Raw genomic sequence first — 25,401 nt, 5'->3', positions numbered from 1 at the left:
TTCTGTATATACACCAATCCGAGAAGCGTTTACTGTATTTGGCCCTCTATTGACGGCAACACAGATGTACCAGAGCGGGAGATTTAATTCGTAATTCAATACGCATGATTGTGTATTGAATATCACTGTTGTGTACAATTCCTGGGTACAATACTATATAGCACAAAATAAATAATGGATGGAACCCCCGACCTCGGGACACCGCAGTTTTACATCGGGGACACCGCAGTAATGGCGAAGTCGGATAGGTGTATACTTGAAATATTTAGTATGTTTTGGATCTTCGTTAATCCGTTGAGCAATCATCGACATGGAATTTTAACATTCCTAACTGATGCATAGTCAGGTACAGCCTTAGTTCATAGTTGGAAGCGTGAATTGTTGTGTCTAGTTTAACGCTGTTGTAATAATGATCTGGAATAGTTTGACCATCCAAAGAGTTGCCAAAAGGCCAGAACCCAAACAGATGCACTACTGAGCATAAATCCAGGGCACAGGTCACGAAATAAAATCCAGAAGTCGGACGGCGATTAAGTCCGTATCTTTTCCAGAATTGTTCAATACTGTAGGCATGGTCCATATTCCCTCTGACTAGTGTTAGTTTGGGATCATTAAGTAGTTGAATAGCTTCATTGGTTCTGTTTATTAAGCTTATATCTTCCGCTGGTGTCCATAAAAGGCCTTCTTGGTCCACGAGCTTTGATTGCTTAAAATTAGCACGATCAGAAGCCTTCGTCAATCTACCGTAGTATCTAGTTGAGAAAACATGAGAAACAATATTTAGATGCAAAAGTACTTAAATATGCTAATCAACAATTTGATGGCGTGCAATCATGGCAATCGGTCGTTTAGATTGGAGGTATGGTTTTGCAAGACATACAGCTTTTTACAATCTGATCTTGATCAGTTCACTGAGTGGTCCAAGGGTAATTCGCTCAAATCAAATACCTCCCAATGTCAGGCCCTCCAAGTTTGCTTCAGTAAAAACAAACCCCAGGATGGCGACCTGAGAATCGGTACAGAACCACGGTCATACTTCACGGAGGCCAACGTCCTTGGCAATATCTTCACAACAACCTCAAGTGGGACATCCAGGGTTAATAACATGCTTACGAATAGGTAATTTATGCAAAGTTCCCTCAAGAGGTTTGGCTTTGTCAGTGAAGAGCTGATGTAAGACCGATTCTTGAGTTTGCCAATGTTGCGTGTCATTCTAGCCTTTCTATTAAACAATCCAAAGAACTGAGATCCTGGGAGGAGATTACAGTTCATATCACGATGCGCTGCGTAGCTGTAAACTTGGCTCACTGTCTGATAGGAGGGTGGAGCATTGTCGTAGGTTTGCTGAAGGGCTGCCTAAAAATGAATGAACACAGTCATTAATCCCTCCTAGTCCTACGAGACGTCAGAGGCATGGTCGCAATTTGCGTATAATCCCACAATATTTCCCAATTCCGTGTCAGAACCGAACGCTTTCGGCTTGGTCACATCCCATATTGTGTTGATCTTTTAAACCAGTAATCTGCTCTTGGGATTGTTCTTCAGTGCCCTGAATGCCCGTATAATCCCACAATTTTTCCCAATTCCGTGTCAGGACCGAACGCTTTCGGCTTGGTCACATCCCATATTTTGTTGATCTTTTAAACCAGTAATCTGCTCTTGGGATTGTTCTTCAGTGCCCTGAATGCCCTGAAAGGCGCAGATGTTATAATATTTTTGTCATGTTTTGAAATTTAGTATATAATATATATTTTGATGTTGTTCAATATTTTGGCACATCAATATTTTGTGTTCAATTTGTTTTGATGCCTTTTAAAGTTCTTATGGTGTTCAACCTTTTTAATGTTTTAATAAGTATATTTGAATTATAGTTTTACATGTAATTTGGCCACATGGCCACGATATGTGATAAAATAAAAATACCGATAATAAAAGACGTCTTTTTTTATTTAGATCCAAAAGGCCAGAAGCCAAACAGATGATGCTGACACCTGTGGAGGTCAAAGTGTGACATTTGACCTTTTTGCTATAGAACCGTATGTCACAGGAATTGCAAGCTATCAATTTGACCCATTTAACTTTTACCTCATGCTGCCCCCCCCACACACACACAAACACTCACAGATAATTGAATTAGTTGGCCAACCAAAATGTATTGCCTCTGGCCCATAGAAAACACCTATATAGTCAAATATTTGTCAAATATCTTGGAACCCTGGGTAAAAAGTATATTATTAAATGAAGTTATTTCCTTTGTTCATATCAATTAGCGCTCTTTAGCAAAGTCATAGTTCATTGAATTTACATCCGGATGACAAAACAGGCGAAATCAGTAACTTTTTGCACAAGATTTGCAATTTACCCATGGCTCAGTACCCGTACCCGTACTCATGGCTTATTTTGACTTCGGACCCGTACCAGTACCCGTACTCATGGACTGGGACCCGTACCCGTACTCATGGCCCGGGACCCGTACCCGTACCCATGGGTACCATACAGTGCATAGCTAAATACATGCAGGAAAGTGACAGTCAGAGTAGATCTACTGACTTCCCACTCATGAATCCTACTGCACTGTGAGTCCTATGATCATAATCAAAGCAAATCTAGGTTACATGAGATGGGGATGAGTGGGGAGTAATTTACACATTGAGCCACATAGCAAGTGCCCTAAATTTTAGCCTGGCCCAGGGCCATGAAAAAGGTAAAAATGTGTATGCTACATACAGTGTTACCTACATTAGCTTATATTGTGACAGCCTCCAGCCTGATGTGCACACTTTATGCCACCCATATACATGTATTACAATACTACATGTCGCATTCACCATGTTCACACTCTGACTGATACGGAAAATAAGCAGCAAACTGGAAAAACATTTCAAGAAATTGTCTTTTGTGGTGAGTTTCATTAAGTTATCGTGTTCATAGCTTTTATTCAACATTTTAATACGCCCCATCCAAATACACTCCCCTACATGCACATCAATTGCACACATGAAGAACTACACTGACACATTGAAAATTCCCTTGTTATTTGTTAGTCTTTTTGCTGATGTTCTAATACCATTTTACAAGGGTCTACCCCTTGTAAAGATGCAAACAAGATTTTACATAAATAGCGCCATCATTGTTCAACCTTTTTTTTTAAATGACTCAGTTTTACATGCTATCAAACAACCGTGGATAATGTGACTGGTGTGAGCAGTGAACACTTTCCGCCATGCACATGTACTTGGGATAGTGCATCAGAGTCACATGAATAGAGAGTTCCTTTACCCCCACCTGTAAAGTATTAATAAATCTTGTTATCCTGATGTACATAACTAATGATAATAATTATACTAATACTAATGGATAGTCTGTTGTGTGCCAGGGATGTGTGGATGTGCATGAAAGGCTCCACTTATTTGGAAAATTGACAATTAATTAAAAGTCTACAAATTTTGGATCAAATTTGAGATCAAATTAATGTTTTGAGATAGATAATAACTTGAGTGCTATATCGCTAATAAATGTATGTTGAAATTAGTATTGCGCAGTCTGGGTGTCCATGCATACAAAGACATAGCTTTTTCATTTGCATGAATTTTGCATCCCAAAATATGCCACCTTTAAGCTAGATTCACTAATACCATATATCTTTTTGTACTTGATTAATTCCTAAAAACCAGTTCTGCAACTTTCTGTAAATAAGAGTACTTCTTAGCAAATAAAAATGTCTCAGCATCTCATGGCACACATACAACTTAAAATGTATGATTATGACGTAATAAATTTCTCTAATGTTTTTGGTGCGGAATGTAGTTTTATTCATTTGTTGTGGCATAAATGACATTAAAGAGTGTATTTACAGCAAGATATTGCTAATATATTAATGTTTAAATACCAATAACAATAGCTTTGTTTATACCCATACCCATAATATAACCCATGTACCCGTACCCATGGCCTGTACCCATACTGGAACCCGTACCCGTACTCGAGTCCCAATTTCCGTACCCGTACCCGTACCCGTACTCATGGCTCCGTACCCGTACCCGTACTCGCACCCTATTTTGGGTTCGGACCCGTACCCGTACCCGTACTCATGGACTGGGACCCGTACCCGTACCCGTACCCGTACCCATGACCTTTGACCCGTACCCGTACCCATGGCTTGGGACCCATACCCGTACCCGTACTCATGGCTTGGGACCCGTACCCGTACCCGTACTCATGGCGGGTCCCAATACTACAAGCTACTACAAGCCTGTCGTTGAACAATCGTCGACATGGAATTTTAACATTCCTAACTGATGCATAGCCAGTAACAGCCTTAGTTCATAGTTGGAAGCGTGAAATGTTGTGGATATTTTAATGCCGTCGTAATAATGATCTGGAATAGTTTGACCATCCAAAGAGTTGCCAAAAGGCCAGAACCCAAACAGATGCACTACTGAGCATAAATCCAGGGCACAGGTCACGAAATAAAATCCAGAAGTCGGACGGCGATTAAGTCCGTATCTTTTCCAGAATTTTTCAATACTGTAGCCATGGTCCATATTCCCTCTGACTAGTGTTAGTTTGGGATCATTAAGTAGTTGAATAACTTCATTGGTTCTGTTTATTAAGCTTATATCTTGCGCTGGTGTCCATAGAAGGCCTTCTTGGTCCACGAGCTTTGATTGCACAAAATTAGCGCGATCAGAAGCCGTCTTTAATCTACCGTATCTAGTTAAGAAAACATGAGAAACAATATTTAGATGCAAAAGTGATTGATGCAAAAATTTGATGGCGTACAATCATGGCAATCTGTCATTTACATTGGAGGTATGGTTTTGCAAGACGTACAGCATTGCTTTTCAAAATGATGCTGCTCAAAATTCCACTTCTAGTTGTTGAAAATACGTGGATGACCTGACATTTGCAGAGAATGTAAATGGATCACAACTCTCCAGCTTTTTACAATCTGATCTTAATCAGTTCACTGGGCGGTCCAAGGGTAATCTGCTCAAATCAAATCCCTCCAAATGTCAGGCCCTCCAAGTTTGCTTCAGTAAACATGTAAAAACAAACCCCAGGATGGCGACCTGAGAATCGGTACAGAACCACTGTCATACTTCACGGAGGCCAAGGTCCTTGGCATTTATCTCCAAAACAACCTCAAGTTGGACGTCCAGGTTAGTAACATGCTACCAATAAGAGGTTGTTTATGCAAAGTTCCCTCAAGGGGTTTGGCTTTGTCAGTGAAGAGCTGAGTGTCGTTTTGACGTTTTCTTATTTAAGACCGATTCTTGAGTGTGCCAATGTTGTGTGACATTCTAGCCTTTCTGTTAAACAATCCAAAGAACTGAGATCCAGGGAGGAGATTACAGTTCATATCACGATGCGCTGCTTAGCTGTAAACTTGACTCCCTGTCTGATAGGAGGGTGAAGCATTGTCGTAGGTTTGCTGAAGGGCTGCCTAAAAATTAATGAACACAGTCATTAATCCCTCTTACTAGACTTCAAAGGCATGGTCGCAATCTGCGTATACTCCCACAACTTGTTTCCCAATTCCGCGTCCAGGACCGAGCGCTTTCGGCTAAGTCCCATCCCATATTTTGTTGATCTTTTAAACCAGTAATCTCCTCTTGGGATTGTTCTTCAGTGCCCCGAATGCTTAGAAAGCGCAGATGTTATAATATTTTTGTCATGTTTTGAAATTTAGTATATATTTGATATATTTTGATGTTTTTCAATATTTGGCACGTCAATATTTTGTGTGCAATTTGTTTTGATGTCTTTTAAAGTTCTTATAGTGTTCAACCTTTTAATATGTATACATAATTGAATTGTAATTTTCCATGTAATTTGGCCATATGGCCACGATATGTGATAAAATAAAAATACCGATAATATCAGACATCTTTTTATTTAGATACCAAAAGGTCAGAAGGCAAACAGATGATGTTGACACCTGTAGAGGTCAAAATGTGACATTTGACCTTTTTGCTATAGAACCGTATGTCACAAGAATGTCAAGCTATGAATTTGACCCATTTAACTTTGACCCTTTATGCTGCCCTCCCCCCTCCCACACACACACACACACACCCACACAGATGATTGACTAAGTTGGCCACCAAAAATGTATTGCCTCTGGCCCATAGAAAACCTGGGTAAAAAAGTACATTTGATGTAGAGTTGATGAAAAATGAAGACCTGAGCACAAAGAGACCGTAAGTCCACTTGGCTCCTCAACATGTATACACTAAGGTTGCGTATAGTTTCGTCCCGGGAGTTTCGTATAGTTTTATACATGTTCAGGGGCCAAAACAAATCTTTCACAACCTTTCATGATGTTTTCACCCTGGAACATGTATTAAACATTATGAAACCCTAAGAAACTATACGTAACTTTAGTGTATACATGTTGAGGGGCCAAGTGAGTGGACTAAAAGGTCTTCTTGCGCTCAGGTATTCAAATGTTTACCTGTATAGTATTTACCTATATAATATGGACGGGTTCAATGTTGTCATGTTAGTTTTGCTGCCAACATCTTTTTCAAATCCTGCTATTGAAGCCAAATTGAATCTGAAATAAAATTGAATTGAATAAAAATAACAAAAATTCCAGAAAAATATAAACTCCCCAACAAAAGTTTGGAAAGTTTTTTCAAGTGTCTATATCTCACATTATTTGCGACGTGTTCATGTCGTGTTGCATATCAATTCGCCGGCGAAGTGACGTAATAATTGGAGTAACTACCATAGCAATTCGCCATCGAAGAGACGTAATAAATCGGATTAACTACCATAGCAATGGGGTAAAACAATTTTTGAAATACCGCGCTGCACTTGTACGTTCACGCGGTACCTCTGCATTGAACCATATCAAGCTGATTACTCGCACCTGTAAGATTAGTATATTTGAAAGGACCGGCATTGTATTTAATCTATGATTGCAGACATACACAGGTGATGAGTACAACCTGCTTGTAGTGCAGCGCGATACCTTCAATACTTGTTTAACCCCACTGCTACGGTAGTTAATCCAATTATTACGTCACTTCGACAGCGAATTCGCCAGCGAAGTGTTACGTGTAATCCGATTATCACTATGTCAACTGGATCACGCTTTTGAGTTCTGCACCACGATCGAAATGATCGCAACCCAAAGCCTATGACATGTACTACCAATTCTAAGATGTGTGTGATCCTGTTACTAGGGAGTTATGTATACCATTTCGCTGGCGAATTCGCCGTCGAAGTGATGTAGTTAATTGGATTAACTACCATAGCAATAGATGAATGCAATTTTGACTATATCGCCCTGCGCTACAACGTTCACGCGGTACCGATACATTGAACCATAGATGTCAAAGAAAGGCTGATCACTCGCACCTGTAAGATTAGTATCTTTAAAAAGAGCGGTATTGTATTCAATCTATGTTTGCTAACATACACAGGTGATTAATGCAATCTGCTTGTAGTGCAGGGCGATCTATTCAAAAATTGCATTCATCTATTGCTATGGTAGTTAATCCGATTATGACGTCACTTCGACGGCGAATAGGTGAAAACAATTTTTGAATATATCGCGCTGCACTATAAGCAGGTTGCACTCACTACCTGTGTATGTCTGCAATCATAGACTGCATACAATACCGCTATATTCAAAGATACTAATCTTACAGGTGCGAGTGATGAGCATGATATGGTTCAATGCGCGCGTCAACGTACTAGTGCAACGCGGTATATCAAAAATTGTTTTCACCTATAATAGGTATGGTATGCCGGCGAATAGATAGCTACTTTGTTTCCCTTTACAATGACATCACATTTGAAACAATTTTCTTTTTCACGCCTGAGTAAACGTTTTATGATTGTAGTGGGGTCTCAAACAGAATGTGCCAAATTGACACATACTGTTCAGCAAGCTGCAATCCCATGGAGCTATTAACGATGAAGAGTAAATAGATTACGTAACGCTATTCATCGAAAGGTACCTTTTGTTCGGGACAAAAAGTACCTTTTGTTGTCATACATCCAACGGGTGTGATTGAGTAGCCGATAGCACAAAAGGCACACTTTAGCCGTCGATGTACAGTTCCTTATCACCCACCTGAATTTAAGCGTTTCATTTAAATAAATTGAATGCTCTTGCTAATCGATTACACATCAGAATGTATTCGCCAGCGAAGTGTTACGTGTAATCCGATTATCACTATGCCAACTGGATCACGCTTTTGAGTTCTGCACCATGATCGAAATGAATGATCGCAACACAAAGTCTATGACATGTACTATCAATTCCAAAAGGTGCGTGATCCAGTTACCAGGGAGTTACGTAACCACTTCGCTGGCGAATTAAGGCTGACAGGTCCACGTGTCTATAGTACTGTATAATGGTAACGTGCATGTAACATGTTTAGGCCTATAAATGTTTTTTCACACATTTCTATCTAATTCTATTTTAAGCAGGAGCTTGGCATAGAATCAGTGGCGTAACCAAGGGGTGAGAAGTCTTGGGATTGGGTGAACATTATATGGGTTGGTGATGGTGTCCATTAGCCGCGACGGGTACCAACTATCCCACCTAAATGTGGGATGATGCGGCCTTGAAGGGTATTATAAACTGCATTCTATCACCCGTGTAACTTGTTTGAATTATTCATTACAATAAATATTCAGTTCATCACTAACAAAGGCTTGCACACCTGAAACCATTCGTATTTAAATAAGGCTACCACATAGAAGTGAACTCATTATGTGTTGATATTAATATTTCTCCAAGTATTGATCCAGTAAAATAGTCGCTTCACGGCAGTTTGATTGACAGTTGCTAATGAGTTTGGTACCCTAGTAACGCTTACTAGTCGCTTAGCCTAAAATGTACATACATGTGCACGACAACGTTGTGCGTACTACTTCAATAGTGAAACGGACTTATCCCGTAGTTAACGGTAGTTTGATTGACAGTTGCTGGAGAGTTTGGTACCCTAAATTTTTCCAAGATTTATTGGCGCATATTGACTGCCAATTATTCGGACCCTTTCCGGCAAAAATAAAGCTTATTTAGCCAAAGTCGACATAGGGGCATCGGTTAAATATTTTCCTAAGATATTGAGCTAACTGCTCAGCTACTTGATTTTTCACAATATGATAGTAATGGAAAGAAACGGCCAAATGTTCGCCGTTTTTCGCAATTTAATTTTTTTTTTAACGATGACGTAAACATGCATCACCTCTTCCACAGGTCAATCTCTTTTACAGCGCATGGATAAACACGCATTGAAGTGTGTGACTGACTTTATTTGCGCAAACGTGTGGCTTATCCTATAGTATATTATTACTCGAGAATCCTTGGTAAAATTGAATTGAATTGAATTGATCTGATTCTAACCATTTGGAGAGGTTGTAGGTACCTATTTGAATATGAATTCAATATTTCAATGGACTATTTCAATATTATGTAATGGCGATACAAACTAAAAAAATGTTCAGCTTGTCACTCCAGTTCGATTGCCTGGTAGCATAATGCTAAAGTACACAATATATATACAAGTATATAGCAAACATAAGATTTTTTTTTCAAATGGCCAACTACTCACTGGCTGTAGAATATACTGCTGTCACCCCCATTTTGCCCTTTTTACAAATTGGATTTTTATTGATTTGGGGATATTTTATCCAGAATTTTCTTTCACAATAATTATGTTGAAAATTCCAATAGCTCTCGGATGACACAAGTTTTTAAGGACATATTTCAGATAAATATAACTTTCTATATAGTACTTCGTTGAAAATAGTCAGTGGACTTCGGTTGTATATATAAATGCGCATATATAAATGCGCACGTGACCAGATGGCCAGTGCCATGTTCGTGTTACCTCACTGTCAATCACTGAAATTGCGACCACAGTTCCAGGTGGTGGCCGCATTGCATTCTCTAAATTCAGTAAATTTTCATCGTCAACCGTGTAATTGAATGGGATTATTTTGAAATTTTAAAACGCTTGAAATATCACAAACAAATAGGCCTATGTTGATAAATAATATAAATACAAGCTAAAACCGTTGGGGTTCGATAATGAACCCCACAAAATTAACCGACTATAGAGTGTATGCAATAAACCCAAGCGGAACGAGAGTTGCTAAGTAACCGCTAACCGAACCATAAACACATGCATGATCAGAGAGCGAGTCTTCAATTTCCCCCATAGCTTCCCACGTTGTACACACGTCAGTCGAATTTGGCGGTGTTCGTTTGTTTGTCCTCCAAGTTATAGCATTGTTCACTTTGTGTTGAACATTGGGCTATTCCAGAAAATAGATGCACACCCCCTATAGAGGAGTTCGGATATCCGGACTTTTTGTCCAGTCGTGACTGTTGGAAATCCAGACTTTTTAAGTACCCAAAGGCAAAAAAATCCGCAGAAAAATAGTTTAAAATCAGAAATCCGCAATATGAGAGCTCATTTTCAACATTTCCGTGATTTTTCCTTCATTTGATTGGATTTCCAAGCTTTTCCCAGTAACATTGGCAACTGGAAATCCAGTCGTTTTCAGAAAGCAAACTTGGAAATCCAGACATTTCTTTGATTGAAAATTTACTCCTCTATAGGGGGTGTGCGCCTATTTTCTGGAATAGCCCATTGTAAGTGGGCCTCACTAATGACATAAAGGTTACTGTTATATCATGTCAAGAGGCCACTTTCATGAATAAGCTAAACAGCCTATGTGGAGGAATTGTATGCATGAGCAATCACACCAATGACGTAGTAATGATACCCTCTATATTGGAAAATGCCATCATACGGCCGGGCGGTTTCACAAGTTGCCGGCTCGATCATGTCATCCGCCGCCTGCACAGTTCTGACCTTGTCCCCTTTCATACTTTCATGTCGTTGCGACAAGAGGCATGACTTATCAGCCATTCACAAGTCTTGATTGTGTCTGTTTGTCTACAATGCGCGTGTGTCACGCCGGTCGGCGGCAAGCAGCATGATAGTATGAAACCAGCACTACGTCAGAGATATGGCCAATTGGCACGCCCATTTAGCACGGAAATTATGAAATATAAGTGTGTAAATCAGCTATATCTAGCTTTTCCGTAGTTAATTTTTTTTTCCGTGATGGAAAACGTTAATAAAGAGTTTATCTTTCGGGTCAAGTTATTTTACCCTTTGCAATCAATGCCACTATTTTGCAAAAGCAATTTTCCTTGCGACCTGTCATTTTCCCTATACTTTTGCACGGGGAGTTTATGTACATCCGGGTACCTTATATCGTTTAATACGGTATGGCGACTTGTAGATGTCACGTGCGCATTTATATATGCGCATTTATATATACAACCGAAGTCCACTGATAGTTAAAATCACCATTGACTTAATGAAAAATTAAAATGCTCGGTAGGAACCTCTAAAATTTGTTCAAAACGTATAATTTTTTTTCATGCAATGTTTTTTACCCATAATGTACCAAATGAGAGGGTAGCCCATTAAAAAAAAATCTAAATTTTAATTTTTCAGATTCACCCTAATGGGTACCTTATAACGAAGTCCTGGTCATCAATAACTCTACCACAGTTTGATCCTCTCAGTATTCCGCTGCTGCCGACAACACTGCACGATTTGTAAGGTGGCTTCGGGAATTGGTTTGTCTGTAACGACCCAGGAAACACAAAATGTTTTTAAAACGTTATAAACGTGTTTAAACGAGCATTTTTGGCAACACTCAAATACCATAGTAATTATATTAGTATGTCTTTCATCAAGTTTCAATGTTATTAACGCCTTAAAGACCCATTCAGTGATCCCAGCGCAAGTGTAAAAAATTAAAATTGTTTATAAATTGCTTAAAAGTGAAGGATAGGTCATTCAAATTGTCATTTGGTATTTTTGAAATGACAAATTTGGCAAAAAAACGAAGAAAACAGCAGTACTGATGAAGTTGAAGCCCCATTCAAATACATGTAGCTAATTACAGATTCGTGTAAAATGTCTTATTTTGTCTTAAATACACGGCTTTCGGTTGAACCACTTGCAGGCTATGTTAGAACATCTATGACAATAACAAAGGTACCAAAATCTGAATTTTGATGATTTTTACGATCGTCCGGATGAGCAAATCACTGAATGGGCCTTTAATGTACGGTTTCCGTCAAATATTAGCAATAACTGCCGAGAAGGGCATGTATGTACGACTTCCTGTTATTATTCATTCAAAATGATGAAATAATATTAGTATTAACTGCCGGGAAGGGTTCCTGTCCATTTAAACCTGAAATAACAAAGTAAAGTGAAAGAAATCCCACTGGTTATTTTGGCCATTTAACATGCAGTTCTATGGGAGGACATAGTGTCATAATTTTATGAATTTGTCAAACCAAAGAATACTTTCGTCGACCTTTGCTCTGTTGACTTACAAAGATAACAAATTTAGGTGCAAGTTGGGACATGTGTAAACATTACAAATATGCTAAAAAATCAGGTTTAAAAAAATTAATCAATTTCATATTATAAGATATACTTTTTATAACCCGACATTTAAAAGTAAAACATTTTGTGTTTGCTGGGAGGAGTTTGGATAAATAAAAACAATATGCACAAACGTGTATGGGAGATGATAGGTGCTTTTTTATTTGTTTGTTTGATGTAGATTAAACTAACAATATCAACTACTAGTATACTGCGCCAAAAAGTATCCTTACACTTGGAAAAATAATCACAATTCCAAAACTGAACCATGTTGGAATAAATTAGTTTTTTAATAGATGCACTATCTAATCCTGCACATTATGACATCACATTGAATCCAATGTGTCCTCAAGAATTAAAGTTACAAGCAATTGAACAAACGAAGGTCCAGTTTTAAAAGTGACAAACTGGCCTATACAAGGCGCAAAAAGATTCCAACAAACGCAACAAAGAGACAATACAGTTTCTTCAATGAAGCTTTATTTAAAGCAGTTTTTATTTCAGTTTTTACTTCTCTGTACTTTTCATAACTTTCATTTTATTTGTCAGTTCTTTTGTTTCAGTTTTCTTTTGTTCCTTTTGTTTTAAATTAAAGGCACGCATAAATTAGCCATTCAAATGCTTGTAACTTTGCTTCTTGAAGTCACATTGATTCAATGGGATGTCATAATGTGCCGGATGAGATAGTGCATCTATTAAACAAATACATTTACCCAAATATGGTTTACTTTTAAATTAAAATTAGTATTTTTCTTACAAGTGTAAGGATACTTTTTTGGCGCAGTATATATTGAAATCAATCATATATCAATCAAATTGTTTCAGCAATAAGCATAATTATATTTAGCGTAATATGGATAGGTTTGACTTTTGACAAGGGGTATTGTTTTGATGTCAATGCTGGACCGTTCAAAATTTACGCCAAGGGGAACTGGGAGTTTTGACAAACAAAATCAAAACAACATTTCGCGTTCCTCCTCGTGTCCGCTAATAAAATCGGACCCCACCCCCGTTGTTTTACCCGCTTTTCATTTAAAACTTAACAATCCCTCTAACATTCCCTCCTCATGGTTCAAGTAAAAAAACTCAGATTTCCCCCACAAGATACAAAAAACTTTGGATTCCCCCTAAAAGTCCCACTTCCCCCTGGTGTAATAATTAAACGGTCCCTTACTACCTTTACCTTGTGGTATATACCTTCAGATGCGTCATTCTTTTTTCGATGTTTTTGTGTTAGCATTATTTCATCATAAACAATCATTCTCGTTTCCTTTGTCAGAAAGAAGCTGTGCAGGTTTAGAAAAAAACACAAAATTAACTTTGTTTACAGTTGAAAAATGTCATGACAAATGTCATAGTGTTGGTAATGAATTATGAATATGTTTACATGTGATAACGATACCTTTTTTAACTTAATGCAATCCTAAGTATGAAGTATGGGAATGCCAGGCTCACAAATACACTATTTATTTGTTATTGATAGTGATTTTTTAATTACATCAATATGATTAATAATGTAGTTTACGAAAGACTTCAGTTGTTTAAATTGACTATTCACTCACTTCGCTTCAACTTGAGTGATTTTGGTCTGTTCGTTGACTTTATATAACAATATAAATCTCAAAGGTTAGCCACTATTTTAAACTGTTGCGATTTGGTAGTTCACAGCATCTTGCGAATGGTAGTGAGCTTTGGCAAAAATTGCATCGATCATTTCATAGCGAGTGTGTAGAAGAATTCAAATATCACAGATATACTTTTGTAGGTCCTGTGGTTCTTGGTTATGTTGTAAAGAGGGCTGAAACAACAACACTTTTGTAAAACGTACATAACTCATTAACAACAATAAATCAAACAAGTTTTCACAGTATATGATTTGTAGAATGAACTTTTGCAAAACATCAAAGTGTTATTTTTCAATCATATATTGATTTAGATAATGAAAATCGATATTTTTTGTTTTGGCTACTTCGACCAACAATACCTAGTGTAGGGGAGGAGATATGTTTAAGTGACCGCTTAAGGTCTCTTGCGGGGAGGAGGTAAGTTTAAGTGACCGCTTATGGGTTCGAATTTCTACCAGCCTAATCATGCTAATCATGAAGCGCCCGTGGCCGAGTGGTTAAAGCACAGGTCTCGTAAACCTGATGTCCTGGCTTCGATTCCCTAGGCGGGATCACTTTTTCTACTTGTCTCCTTTATTATTTGCGACGGCGAACCTGGTGAAAAGTTATGTTTATTAATACCTAGTGTACCTTTAAATATAAGCTTTAATGTGTGATGCGATCAAGCAAAATCAGGCGGAACTCGGAATTATTAAATTTTCAGATTCTTATAGGATAGTAAAAAGCATTTACAAAGCTGCATTTTGAAATAAACCCTATTGAAATTTAACAACCAGTCCAGAGATATGAGCAATTAAAGAGTTTCCCAAAACCATAGAAAACAAAAGGAAATCTTTCTTTTGTTTGGCTATATCTCAAAATCAATATTTCCGAGTTCCGACTGATTTAACTTGATCGCATCACACAAGTGTTCTACCTGAATAACTTAGTTCTGTTAACATCATGTCTCCATGGCTTTGCAAGTATACTGGACACATATGCAATGAAATTATCAGTTTCATTGTGAGAAAGATCATAAAGATTTTTCATCATCGATTTTGCCGTTTTGACAATGATCTTCTCAGCTTGACCAGTTGACGTTTCTTCGGCAGACGATGCAGCTTTGATAAATATATAAACACATCACGAAATTATTATTACCCTCCTTTATGATAAATACAAGGTGTCCCATAAAAATGTAACATGTAGAAAATGCACCGCATTTTGTGATGGTACAACAAAATAATGGGGGTTTTTTTCAGAAATTATTTAATATGTTTACTATGATGATATTGTTTACTCGCAAATAATTTTTATTCACCTTCACCTATGCATTAATAATGCTTCATTCTCTGCCTGCGATCCGCGTTTTTCAGCTTTTTCGCTGTATTTTGACCATTTATCTCGACTCATAGTGTTATAACGACATAGCACCATTTGTATATCTACTTCCTGGTGTCTAATTGGAGCTTGGGATGTTTCCAAGCTTATCGTCTAAGAAAGAATCTGATTTGTCAAGTATCTCACTCGCATACAGCGGAAAAACTAGAAAAGGAATATGAAGCCCCAAATCACCTCTGCGTGAACCAGATATTATAAGTGGTCTTTCCGCACTCTGTATACAATCCAAAAGCTTCAAAAGTTTACACGTAGGGCGATATTTTAGGTTATATGACTAGACTATATTCCAAATAACACACAGGAGAAGAAGCACCCTAAACAAGGATTTAACCCTTGGCTAAAACAATACCCTAAACAGGTGTTTTCACACCCTAAACAGGGATTTTACTCCTTGCATCAAATTTCATACCCTAAATTTCATTTCCGCGTATTAGCAATTGCAATTTTGCTACCCTTTGTTCCAATATTTCATGTTTTTGACACCCTAAACGCGTTACGCGCGTATCGTGCTTACCCACGAAAAACTACCCTTTTTACGCGTTTTCATTATCGCGGATGGTGTACAGGCCACAATGGGAGTGACCCCCCCCCCCGGGGGAAGAATACATAACGGTGTAAGAACTGGGCACTAGAAATATATTTAATAATTTACTCAAAATCTAAGCAGTAAATTTAAAATTACAAATAGCAAATAAAAAGCCCAGTCTTTATACTGAGGGGCTTTATTCTACATGATAAAACTCTTTAGGGTACACAGATCCAAAATAAAAGATATAAAATAGTCAAATATAGACAATAATAGACATACCCCGGTGTATTTATGCATTATAGTGAATATAGTCCCTTGTTATTATTCATGGTAGTATAGTATAAAATGATATGATATGACATGAGTAAAATTTAACCATACTTACAATTCGCATTTCCTGTTGTTGACCTCTCCGCAATAAAGCCCCGTAGTTCATTATCTTATTCAGTGATTTGTTCGATGTCATCCAGAACAATATCACGCTTACGAGACATACTAAACAAATAAATAAATATATTCTTTTTACATTCATTTTGAGTCATGTATACATAAACATAAACATAATATCAATTATTGGCCTATATTCACGACATAAACGTGCCATTCCGGAAAGCAAATTAAAAATATTAGTTGGCCAACCGAGGTCACGGCGCTGTGGGGCTGTGCAATAATTATGAGCCCTGGGTGGAGGGTAAAAATGGAGGGGCAAGAAATTTTTGGCCAGCCGAAAGGGGGGGGGGCAAGCAATTTTTGGCCAGCCGAGAGGTGTGCGATTTTTGGCACACATTCATGGGGCGCCTTTTAAATAAAACGCTCTAAAAAGACTTAGGAAAATAATACGGTAACGCTTTAATATGCAAATATTCCGTTCAGAAATGTTACCCCCCCCCCCGGGGCTCATAATTATTGCACAGCCCCTTAGGAAGATATTCCTTATTTGCAAACAGCAGACACGAGTTCGATTCATTCATTCATTCAGTTTATTCACTTGATTTGCGCATTTATGATAATCATACTTTTCAAAATCTTATATAATTATAAATAACACAAACAAATTTGTATTAAATATGTACATATATGAAATATATCTGAAGCATTATACAAAATTATATGATTTATAGATAGCATATCACAAACACAATTTCCAAAATCATATATTAAAACAAATGTATATTAAATATTTACATAGAGGAAATGTAGCTGAAGCATTATAAATTAAATTTAAATTAAATTAAGGCGTTGGGTATGGGCAAACTTAAAGTACAGGCAACTAGAGAGGGGAAGCTACGAATTACCCCAAATCACAGCGGCACATAGTGTCTGGGCCGCCGAATGCGAATATGTATTTATTTTGGAAGGTTTATGTTTGATTTAAATTTGATCCAAAATTTGATATTTTTGCTGATATTTCAAAAAGCGACATGCCAAAGACAAATCTTTGGCCCATACTTTGCTATTGTTAATACAGTTCTTTTCCCCATACCTACGTTACCATTCGCTTTGGTGATTTACTAAGGGGTGGTGCAATAATTATGTGCAGTCCCGGGTGGTGAAATTCTCAAAATGGTCTGCCAAAATTGCTTGCCCCCCCCTTTTGACATGCCAATCCCCCCTTTTGATGTGCCAAAAATCTCCCCCCACATGCAAGATTTTGGAGAACCTGAATTTTTAACCTTAAATGCGAGCGCAGCAAGCAGGAAATTATGCATATTTGAACATGTTCCTAACGTTTTCCTTCACCTTTTTAGGGCGTAATATAGAAACGGTGCCCAAAATATCTGTGCCAAAAATCGCTTGGCCCTCCCCCCTTCGACCTGCCAAAAATTACTTGACCCCCCTTTCGACCTGCCAAAAAATGCTTGCCCCCCTTTTTGGCCTGCCAAAAATCTTTGCCCCCCTATAATTCACCACCACGGGGGGTACACATAATTTATTGCACCACCCCTAATATGTGATGCGATCGAGCAAAATCAGTAGGAACTCGGAAATATTGATTTTGAGATTATAGCCATACAAAGGAACTATTTCCGTTTGTTTCATGTTGTTGTTTTTAATTGCTTTTATCTTTGGAACTGGTTGTTCAATTTCAATGGAATTTTCTGCAAAATCCAGCTTTGTAAATGCTTTTTACTATCCTATAAAAAACTGAATATTAAATTTTTCCGAGTTCCGACTGATTTTGCTTGATCGCATCACATATTATATATTTTGTGATTGCAATTTGGCGTTTTCAATACGTTTTAAGTTTACCATGAAATTTACGCTGATATCCAGACATGTTCCTTTTAAAATTTATGATCGTCGGCTTTTGCAGGCAACAGAATGCAGATTGACTCAGGATAGATGTCGTTTTCCTCTATGTGGGTCTCTTTTCGATATTATTACTTTGAATCCATTGTGACAACATTGAAATTTTTGTCTGGAAACAGGGTTCCTGGATGATTTCTGAACAGCTGTAGTCTTTGGTGCCGTATAAATATCTCATAAAAAGAGCACGACTATTGCGAGTGTGTCTATATTTCCCGTCTTTAAGCTTCTGGTGGCTGTGTCTCTTACAGGCACACTCCCTCTGGAATCCAAACAAGGTTCCCGCCCTTTATACATCCCTTCATGATACACATTGTACAATGTGTTTATACATATAGACTCACCAGATATTAAAATCGAATAGTAGTTGTAGTAAATCTTTATTTATTCAGGGTTACTCAGTTCAGTAATACAATACGGGTGTCCCATGAGACCCTGATTCAAAATATAAACATAATATAAACATTTCACATATTAGATAGGCCTAATTTAAGTTAAGGGATGGGGTATGAACGTTTGGACAGTATTTATTGTGGGACATTAGAGCACATCAGACATATCGAATTGCATTCTGAATACGAAGAATGTCCTTCTGATATCAATAATTTTGATTTTTTGAAATTAGCAATGTAATACACATTTTATGGCAAATCATTAAAAATTGATAATTTTGATATTTAACGGTACTCGAAGTAAACTTTATAAATCTGATAATTTATACTTGAAGTATATGTAGGTGGGATGAAAAGCCGACGATCAATTGAAAATTTTGACCTTTCGTATTGAAGTTATGGATTTTTTTTCCCAAGACACCAAAAAAAATTAGGTCTTTTTGAAAAAAAAATCCATATCTTCAATATGAAAAGACAAAATTTTCAATTGATCGTCGGCTTTTCCTCCCAGCTACATACACTTTAAGAATATATCATTAGATTTATAAAATTTACTTCAAGGACTGTTATATATCCAAAATGTGAAAAATATCAAATTTTAATAATTTGTCATATAATTTGTATTGTATCGTGAATTTCAAAAAATGAAAATTATTTGATATCAGAAAGACATTCTGCGTATTCAGAATGCAATTCGATGTCTGGTGTGCTCTCATGTCCCACAAAAAATACTGTCGAAACGCTTAAAACGCTCATTCCAGATCCCTTAAAATAGCAATAACAATATTACAAAACATGAAACAAAATTAAACTAGAAGTGTAATGGTCTTGCGACCACAAAGACAGCTGTTTTGACCTTTGACCTTAGAGATAGACACACAAATGTGTGACCAACCCATAAGACACAATGCATGTGTGCAAGTAGCATCACTCTGCTATGTTGCTTGGTGCAGAAGAGGCATTTTGTAGTTATCAAGTGATTTTCGTCTCTAACCGAAAGTGATCCTTTAATAACCCTTTACCCCAAATCTGTAAATACCCTATAGACGGTGGCTAATGTCAACGCATGTGTGCAAGTGGTGTCACCCTGCTATGTTGTTTGTGGTAAAAGTAGCATTTTGAATGTATTTTATCTTGGACCAGAAGTGACCCCTTAATGACCTTTGACCCCAAATCTGTAAACATCCTAGAGACATTGGCTAATGTCAATTCATGCGTGCAAGTGGCAATGGCATCACCCTGCTAAGTTGTTTGTGGTAGAAAGGGCATTTTGAAGGTATTTCGTCTTGGGCCGGAAGTGACCCCTAATGACCTTTGACTCAAAATCTGTGAACACCCAATATTTCATGCGCAGAAGCCAAATTTTCATATTTCATTGATTCAATCGAAATTTATCATAAATTACCCCTCTGGGTAAACCATGTATGAAAATAATTTATTTGAGAAATGTATAACCTCAGAATCGGATGAAATCATGGGTCAAATGTTATGCTTGTACGTATTTCTATTGGTCTTTGGCTGAAAGGGAACATGACAATACAAAAATGCACTTAAATTGTGAATTAATTATATTTCGTATGTTATGGTGAGTAATTTGAGACCAGTTTCGATGAAATATGATCATTTTTTAATTTTAACCCCTGTGTATGAAATTTTTGACATTTGACCTATTCGACCTTATAACTCATTAACTCCTAAAGTTGTTAGGGCAATGACCAGACTTGTACCCGAGTCCAGCTTGTCCGAGTCCGAGCCGAGCCGAGTCCATTTGTATCCGAGTCCGAGCCAAGTCCGAGTCCTTTTGTGTCCGAGTCCTGACTCGAGTCCAAGTCCAGGGGTGCCGAGTCCGAGCCAAGTCCGAGTCCAACAAAAATAAGATTCGAGTGCATGGATCCAGATAGCAAGTGCCCTAAATTGTAGCCTGGCCCAGGGCCCTGAAAAAGGTAAATCTAGTCCTGGCTACACAAAATGTACATGTATGCTATACACAGTGTAGATACCTACATTACATTGTCATGATTGTGACAGCCTCCAGCCTATGCACACTTCATGCCACCCCTACATGTATACTACATTTAGCATTCACACTCCACTGATCCAGGAAAAAATAGCAAACTGGAACTAAAACATTTGTTGTTAGTGGTGAATTTCAAATTATCATGTTTTTTATATCATTATCATAGCATTTATTCATCATTTTAATATTCCCCCCATCCAAATACACTCCCCTAGCACAAGTAAACACATAATTTACATTTTCCACCACATGTACTTGTGCAGTGTGTGCATTTTCTCTCCAGGATCTGTGATTTGAGTCAAATGATACAGAGTTCCTTTGCCATACCATGTTTACAGAAATGTATGACTTATTGGAGCTATAGGCAAAATATTAATAAAACTTCAATATAATTATTCAGATGTGCATAAATAATGATAATAATTAATTATATTAAGCTAATGGATAATCTGGTGGATGTGTGCTGGGGATGTATGTACATGAAAGGCTCCACTAATTTTGGATCAAATTTGAAATCCAGTTGATGTTTGAGGTGAATAATAACTTGAATGATATCACTGCTAAATGTATGTTGAAATTAGTATTGTACAGTCTGTGTGTCCATACACAGACATAGGCCTAGTTTACTTGATTTTTGCATCCCAAAAATATGCCACCTTTAAGCTAGATTCACTAAGACCATTACCAATATTTTTTTTTTCTGTAAATGGGAGTACTTCTTAGCAATTAATAAAAATGTCTCAGCAGCTCTTGGCACACACAACAACTTAAAAAGTTGTATATTGTTATGACAAAATTAATTTCTCTAATAATGTTGTTGGTTGGTGCGGAATGTAGTTTTATTCATTTGTTGTGGTATAAATGACATCAAAGAGTGTATTTACAGCAAGGTATAATAGCCAATAAATTAATGTTTACATCAATAACAATAGCTTTGTTTATACCCATGTACCCATAATGGGACTCATACAAGTATTCAAGTCCCAATATCTATACCCGTACCCATGGCCCGTACCTGTACCCATACTGGGACCCGTACCCATACCCGTACTCGAGTCCCAATTTCCGTACCCGTACCCGTACTCCTGGCTCCGTACCCGTACTCGCACCCTATTTTTGGTTCGGACCCGTATCCGTACTCATGGCTTCGGACCCGTACCCATGACCTGGGACCCGTACCCATGGTCTGGGACCCGTACCTGTAGTCATGGCTTGGGACCCATACCCGTACTCATGACGGGTCCCAATACTACAAGTCTGCCCGTGTGTGTGTATGGGGGGGGGCCTTCAACTTATGATGTGACAGGTGTCTGCCTACTGGCATTGCTTAGTAGGAGCCTATTTGTATAAAAATGGGTCATTTGGGTATAACAAAATGAAAAAGGGATAATTGGATATAACATTTTGAAAGAAGGGGGTCATTTGGTATAACATTTTGAAAAAATGGGTCATTATTTCCCAAAAATGGAGCAAAATTGTATATTTTGTTTCTAATTTGAAAATTTACAATACAAATTTGCTGAAAAAAAAAAAGAAAATTGCAAAGTTTTTGATGAGAATTGTAGAAAAAGAAGGTCATTGGCCATAAGTCACTCACTACATAACACCACACACCACTCTCCCTATACACACCCACCCTACCAAACCCCACACACCATCATCATCCCTATATGTTCGTGTTAAAAATTGCCGTGGTAGTACGATAAATCCTCACGTTTTTCAACAACTACGCATTGTGATTTTGTTTGAGATAGGCCGTGCGACTCAGGCTATGCATACAATTTGAGATTTTGAGAGCCGGCCACACTGTTTCTATTCTATGTTTTACGATTTTCGCATGATCAGTATATGGCTGGCCGTAACCGCCACAACGTGGAGCTGCTACGCGTAGCTTACTTTTCGCTTCGCGGAGCTAAATTGACCAATCATGTTAGATCTTTTCATTACGCGGAGCCAGTTGATGCATCATCGTTCCAGAGAGAAAAACTCTTGCCAAAATTAATGTTTACTATGTGGATTTTAAATGAATCGAATGTAAATAAACCACCAACAGTTGTACAGGATCAATACCATTGTTTGATTAGTGTATAGTCAATGTTACCTTGCATGCATGTGCCATGTGTGTGGCGTGTTTGTTTGTTTGTCTACTGTGTCAGGCCAGGATCACTGACACCCACGGTACTGATACTGTCATACTATCACGGTGATCATATTGTTGAATGTTGTTGACTTTAAAATAATCATGATGCAGTCATGTCTACAGTAGAATTCACCACGACCTTTGAAGGACTTAAACCCCATTAAAAGCTATTAAACCAAGATAACACTCAATGAAAACAGCTCAACTATGTTACATCAGATCTTCTCTGGTTAAATACACACTGCACTTGTGTCTGTTTTACCTGTGCAATGAACAATGAGCTGGTATTATAGTTTCAGTTGGGTGAATGATTATAAAGCGAACGCAAGGTAACAATACTGTCTGGGCTTTTGTTTACGAAATGAGACAATAGTCTGCTTATTGTTAACCAGCGTTCTTGAAAATGAGAAGCATAATGGTTTGCAGACTTAACACGGTTTAGAAATAATTTGTTCATATTTTTTGGTGTTATCTGTCGTTTACATATCCTTCCTAAAACACAAAAGTACCAATATTTCCAAACACCTAAATTAGCTAAAAATTTAGGAAATGTTACAAAACTATATTTTCTAGAATTTCAGAGAATACTTTAAATATTGACTGGTTATTTTTTACACAGTGACGTCATATAGGCAATGGCATAATACTTCTAACATACACTAGGTCACGCGTCAATGGTGAGCGCACTGAGTATTGTGTATAGGAAAACGGGCAGTACCGTAACTACAGTATGTATGGCCTACTACTAGTATATAAAGTAAATCCGAACTGGTTTGCTGAAGGTCGAATTCCGCAGGCCACGCCGCGCAAGATGTACAAATCAGCTCCCGGCGATACACTGCAGATCGCAGAATTGTGTGCATGGTTTACCACCACTCTGCCTAGCTATATAGTTGTGTACAATACTGTATGAGTTTCTTGTGAGTGCATGTCCATCTTAATAATAAGTCGGTTCGTACTTTTCATAAATTACTTTTTGAATCATAACTATCGTGACCGAGGATATCTTGCAACTACGTGAAGCTCGTCTGGCAAATTCTTAATGACTAAATTCGCTTCACGTAATGAGTAAGTCGTACTTGATTGGTCAGTTTTACCTCCGAGTAATGAAAAACTCTAACATGATTGGTCAATTTGGCTCCACGGAACAAAAAAGTCAGCTACGCGTAGCAGCTCCACGTTGTGGCGGTTGCGGCCTACCATATCAGTATCCCATATGATATTTCTATTGTAAGAAAATTTTATTTGTTGTCACGTAAATCACAGGTTTCGTTTAAATGTACTAACTGGAAATTAAATGTACTAATTAGTGAGGACCGGTATTTTGCTGTGGATATGTTTAACTGCAATTTTGATGTAAAACATTTGAAATCCTGGGTAAAAATTTTGATAATATTTAACTCTTTGAGAAAATTATTTTATAAAGGAATGCTGGTAAAACCAGGTGCAATACAATGTACATTATTGACACACTATCACGCTCTTTATCTTCGTCAATAATAGAATAATCGATTTCAATCGAATTGAATGCATGAGTTTGTAGTTGACTACTGAGCGACCTAAGCGATCGATTGCTAGCCAATCAGATAGAACTCCTTTTCTTGCGTTCAGTGAAATACCACTCGCCTGTCGCTCACTACCACTCGCCCGTCGCTCACCAACGGAGTATTAAATTTATATTTATCGTATAGGACGTCGACGGTGTGCCCCACCCACCCCACCCTACACAGTTAACATTTCAAAGACTCAACCAACCAACCGCACACACATCCCTTCAAAGTCCCATACTCCTGATGGTAAAAACTATTACATGTATCAGACCACCTGTATCAGACAGCACTCTCACAGCAGTCATGTGGGGCTATCTGTGTGTGTGTGGCACACTACAATGTACATGTATTTTTGTAAACGCACAGTGAACTTGCACCCAGGGACTAGAGAAGTGTCACTAGGCTGCATGCAGCATACATGTAAATGAATTGCAATGTATTCAAATATATTATAGAAAAATAACATCATCATCATCATCATCGTTATCATTCTCTTTATCATCATCGTTACCATCATCGTCATAATAATAATAATAATACTAACAGAAATTCACCTAAATATCTTTTCAAAACTGTCCCACACAAATGTGCACCCTACAGCCATATTACAATTTACTGAGCTGAGATGTATCATGGTCCAGTGTGCATATTTCTCTCTTTCAAGATTGGATTGGAAAGTTCCATGAAAGAACTCTTAAATACTTTATGTAGTCCAAATATTTAATAAAGTTTGCATTTAATTAATTATCAATTATTTCATTAATGATAACAATAATATGATTCTACTAAGTGACAGATAAATCTAAATAATTTGGTGGATATGTAGGATATATGACAGATCACAGATTTGACAGCCCCCAATTAATTTGTAATGGCCAAATAAGTAAAGTCAACAAATTTGAGATATCTATTTTGACATTTTCAGATAATCATTTCACATTTTACATTGATTTAATTGGACTGGACTCGGACCGGACTCGGCTTCGAGTCCGAGTCTTTTTGTGTCCGAGTC

The 25,401-nt window shown here is 37.6% G+C and overlaps 1 protein-coding gene across 1 annotated transcript; it reads right to left on the bottom strand.

The window, feature by feature from the left end:
* Positions 1-254: 254 nt before the first annotated feature.
* LOC140165827 (CMP-N-acetylneuraminate-poly-alpha-2,8-sialyltransferase-like) lies at positions 255-16,566 on the bottom strand. The gene is made up of 6 exons (XM_072189150.1): positions 16,369-16,566; positions 14,991-15,174; positions 13,633-13,735; positions 11,520-11,632; positions 6,473-6,559; positions 255-752 (listed from the first exon to the last, which is right to left on the bottom strand). The coding sequence occupies exons 2-6, from the start codon at positions 15,104-15,106 to the stop codon at positions 287-289; spliced, it is 885 nt and encodes a 294-aa protein (XP_072045251.1). The 5' UTR covers positions 15,107-15,174; positions 16,369-16,566; the 3' UTR covers positions 255-286.
* Between the last annotated feature and the right edge of the window lie 8,835 nt (positions 16,567-25,401).

This window comes from Amphiura filiformis, chromosome 12 (genome assembly GCF_039555335.1).
Source record: "Amphiura filiformis chromosome 12, Afil_fr2py, whole genome shotgun sequence".
Lineage (NCBI taxonomy): Eukaryota > Metazoa > Echinodermata > Ophiuroidea > Amphilepidida > Amphiuridae > Amphiura > Amphiura filiformis.
Note: the sequence above shows the minus strand (reverse complement) of the source record. Positions and strands in the feature narration are given on the sequence as shown.